This window comes from Rhipicephalus sanguineus, chromosome 2, assembly GCF_013339695.2.
Source record: "Rhipicephalus sanguineus isolate Rsan-2018 chromosome 2, BIME_Rsan_1.4, whole genome shotgun sequence".
NCBI lineage: Eukaryota > Metazoa > Arthropoda > Arachnida > Ixodida > Ixodidae > Rhipicephalus > Rhipicephalus sanguineus.
Window position 1 is genome coordinate 181,516,851 of NC_051177.1, and position 3,888 is coordinate 181,520,738.

General features: G+C 51.3%; 1 protein-coding gene across 1 annotated transcript; it reads right to left on the reverse strand.

The window, feature by feature from the left end:
- Window positions 1-3,243: 3,243 nt before the first annotated feature.
- On the reverse strand, window positions 3,244-3,681 carry LOC119382071 (uncharacterized). The gene has a single exon (XM_037649804.1). The coding sequence runs from the start codon at window positions 3,679-3,681 to the stop codon at window positions 3,244-3,246; it is 438 nt and encodes a 145-aa protein (XP_037505732.1).
- Between the last annotated feature and the right edge of the window lie 207 nt (window positions 3,682-3,888).

Here is a 3,888-nt window from a genome sequence, read left to right on the forward strand (position 1 = left end):
AGAAAACATAAAGTTGCACTATAATCATTACTAATCAGCGAAATATTTAATTTGGGGAAGGTAACCTTCAATGAAAGTACCTTATTTTTACAAGTAGCTGCTTGTCAAAAATATTTTCATTACAACCTATCGGATCTCGACAACATGATAGAACTGCGTACCTCTGTCAGGAGCAGTCCCTGTACAGGACTTGCTGAACACCCCATCTTGTACAAAGATCACTGAAGCTTTCAGCTGGTCTGTAAGGTGCTCAGAGAAGTCGGTGTACTGCTATTGGTTCATCGCTCCTTTGCAAACAGTTGCAATGGCTGCTTGGCAAAGAAATTCTCGAGCTTCTACCATGGATTTGATCTCGACTTCCTTCACTTTCTCGCCATGGAAATAAGAGCGAGCAAAACCCTTTTCCTGTCGTCTGCAGTAAACACTGGCAGCTTCTCGTTCACGACATCAAATGGATTTTTTGGTCACGGTACTGGTAGTGCACAAAACTCCTATCAAAATCTGGCACCTGAGGTTTTGTCCACATGCTTAGAAGACTGAGTTTGCCAGTGATGCTCTCCATTGAAACAGGCTTGCTGGGCTCGTTCGAATTCGGGCTCACGTTCTCGTCTTGTACATTTGTGTCCTGAAGAACGAACGCATGAAAGTCGCGACGCGACAAACGTCTTTTCTTGGCTGGTGCCACAGCACAGGGAGCCGGATGCTTTCTCTGTGCTTGTTTTATGTGTGATTTCCTTGGAAAGGTAAGCCGGTAAGTCGGGCAGCAAAGTTGGTACCGCATCGACGGTCAGCAGAGGTTTGCCGCGAGGGATCCTCACCTCTTTATTATATGTGCACATAATCCCGCATGATAAACCGCGCTTCGAAATGTCGTTTGCACACTGCCGAATTTTCCGATAATGGCTTGTCTTTGCGGTGCAAATTTCTATCCCACTGCTTTTGTTGGACTTCATCCTTCGGGGCTTCGAACGACGACAATGTCCGTCCATTGTGTTCACGAAATCCCGGGTGCCCGGTCTTGCAACCTGGTGTGTATCAATGCGTCTTTGCTCTTTTCCTTTTCTTCTCCATGACTGGCTGTTTGATGTACGCTTGAACTACTGCTTGAGCGCACGATGCAGCAAAAACATGGCACAAAGAAGTAAAAACTACTCTCGTGGTGCACACAGCCTGCTTGAAAGTCACCGCGTTGTCCATTTGTCTGCGTGCTATAGCGGCTGTGATGGCCACGATTTGCTTGGCTTTTTGACGCCAGCGCCACGCGCGGCGGTTAACAGAATTGGGGAGAAGCTCTCCCATGGCGATGGCGATCTGGCCTTTTGGATCGGGTCGCCTGCGCTCACTGCGTGGCGTAGCCTGAACAACAACAACAAAAAAGCCACCTAACACACAGCCACACACTCAAAATGGGAATGTGTTCGCATTGATCGATGAATCGTTCCAGTGCGTCACTTCTTGGCATGTTTCTCAGAGCACTGCGGCTGATTGTGGTGCCAAGGGATCACTGGAATCACGGGAATCACCGTGGCGCCCCATACCGCCACCAGTGTTCCAACCGTTGTTTGGTAATCTCCACTTCTGTTCTAGTGCTTTTACGCTGGTTCTCACTTTCGACAAAACCGAGTGTCGTCCATAGTGATGTTGTCTCGGAGGGCGGGTGAATCTGCAGACACCGGATGACTATGTGCTCAGTTGTCTCCTCTGTTGCATTGCAAAGGATGCGTTGCATCTGCTGCCCATCAAGATAGTGTGCCCTCTAGTATAGAGTACGTAGCGCGCCAGAGCGTGCCTCCGCCAACAAACCACTTCCTCGTGAATTGTCGAAGAAACCTTCCTTGGCGATGTCCCTCTTCCCCATTATATGCACAGTCATAGACGACTTACACAGTCATAGACGACTAAAGAAAACCACACTCTTTCCACTACCCAAAGGTTATTCTAGTACACTGTAACCACGTTGCGCTCTAGGACCACATGTTGTCTAGGACACGTGTTGTCACGAGTCCCTCTGTGAATCATGATCTCCAAAGACGAGTCCGCAGCACACCCGCCCTCGCCTCCACCAGCAAAGCACCCCCCTTCGTTTTGTCGTAGATGCATTCCGTGCTTATTTCGAGTGTCTTGCCGTGGTATGTCTCGAGGGATGATTTTGTTGCGGCGTAGTTCTGCCATGCGGCCGTTTCCACATCTCGAACTTTGAGCCGCATCCCCTCTCCCGGTTTAGTCCTCCTTTCCTCCTCCACCTTCTCCAAACACACCGCCGGTAGCCCGAAACGTTGGCGCAGTGTCACTGTGCGTCTCGTCCACCTTGTCAATCTGCTTGCGAAGATGGTATGGGCTAGCATCTGGCGTGCCATATTCTGTTCTGGGAGCCTCAACAGCCCGTTCTCGTAACTTGCCTTAGCCACCGCTTGTCATGCCGTGAAGGAAGACCATCCTATCTTGCCTTGGATTGCCTCCACTGGTGTGTACTTGTCTACGCCCAGTGCCAGCCTTTCTATTTCCCTTTTGGCGCCTCTCCAAAAACTCCCGAATGCCGGCAGAGAGGCAAAGCACTGCATTAGCGTATGTGAGGCCTGGTACTGTTACCATCTTCCGTAGCGCTCGCACGACCTCATGCCCGTTGTAAGATCACAGTGCTCTTTGGCACAGGATCCCCTTATATCGGGCTGCTCTCACCCTCAGCTCTCTTTCATGCGCTGAGCTGAAGGTGAGTCTGCACCCGCTGTCAGCCGTATTCCCAGGTATTTAGTCACGGCACTCAGAAGGATGTTACTGTCCTGCAGCCTCCACGTTGTGTCTGACTGTATGTGAGATGCCCCCCACACCATCACTACACACTTTGTGGGGCTGAAACACAATCGAAGCCGTTCCATTTCCTTTCTACATGTGGCCAGCAGCCTCTGTAGCTCCTCTGCCAACCCAGCACGCACCACAATGTCGTCGGCATACACCAGCGTTGGAATGTGGCTCACTACCTGTCGGCTGCCTTCACTGTGCACTATGGTGTAACCGCAACCAGAGTTTTCCAAGTGCTGGACTACCCCGGCTACGTACACCATAAAGAGCACAGGTGATAGTGGGCAGCCTTGGCGGAGACGTCTAGGCATGGCCAAAGGCCTGTGGCTCTCCCATTCTGCCTCTGCCACTACATCACTGTAGAGGGCCTGAAGCATTTCGAGGTCCTCTTCCGCCATGCCTGGCTCTCCAAGTATCGCCCACAAGATCTCGCGGTCCACACAGTCATAGACCTTCGCAGTATCCAGGAAAGCAACATACAGTTGGGCTCCCCGTCCGACTCGTCATTTCAATGCCCTGTATGAGAATCAGCAGGTTGTCCTTTATGTGAGGTCCCTGGCGGAAGCCCATCTGCAATTCGCCCAGCACGCCGGTGGCTTCTGCCCACCGCTGGACTCTTGACTTCATCACCTGCATGGCTAGCCAATACAGCACAGGTGTTATGGCTATAGGTCTGTAGCTGGTTAGGTCCCTTGGACTGCCTGCACCTTTGTACAGGGGCCTGACCTTGCTCCGCTTCCAATCCCCTGGGATTCTGGCGTTCACCAGCACCTCGGCCACACACTCCTCCACTCTTTCCTTCGCTTTCGGACCCAGTGCCTTTATGAGGCTCATCAGCAATTCATCGCACCCCAGTGCAGTTCCTGCATCCACTCTCTTCATTGTCCCAACGAAACCAGCACACTTACGTTAGCTACAAGGGCTTAAATGCAAAAGCATCTTAGGTGACTGGAATCAACCTGGGTCTTTCTGCAAAAATATTTTGCTGCACTTCCAGCCGAGGGGCTGGTGAACGCCAGTAGGGCTGTCCAACTGCTATGTCCCTAATAATTGGAGGAAAACAGCGCGAAAGACGAAAGACCCGGCAGA

Coding starts and splice junctions, on each gene's coding strand:
- LOC119382071 (XM_037649804.1), bottom strand. CDS start 3,681: ATGAAGAGAGTGGATGCAGGAACTGCACTGGGGTGCGATGAATTGCTG.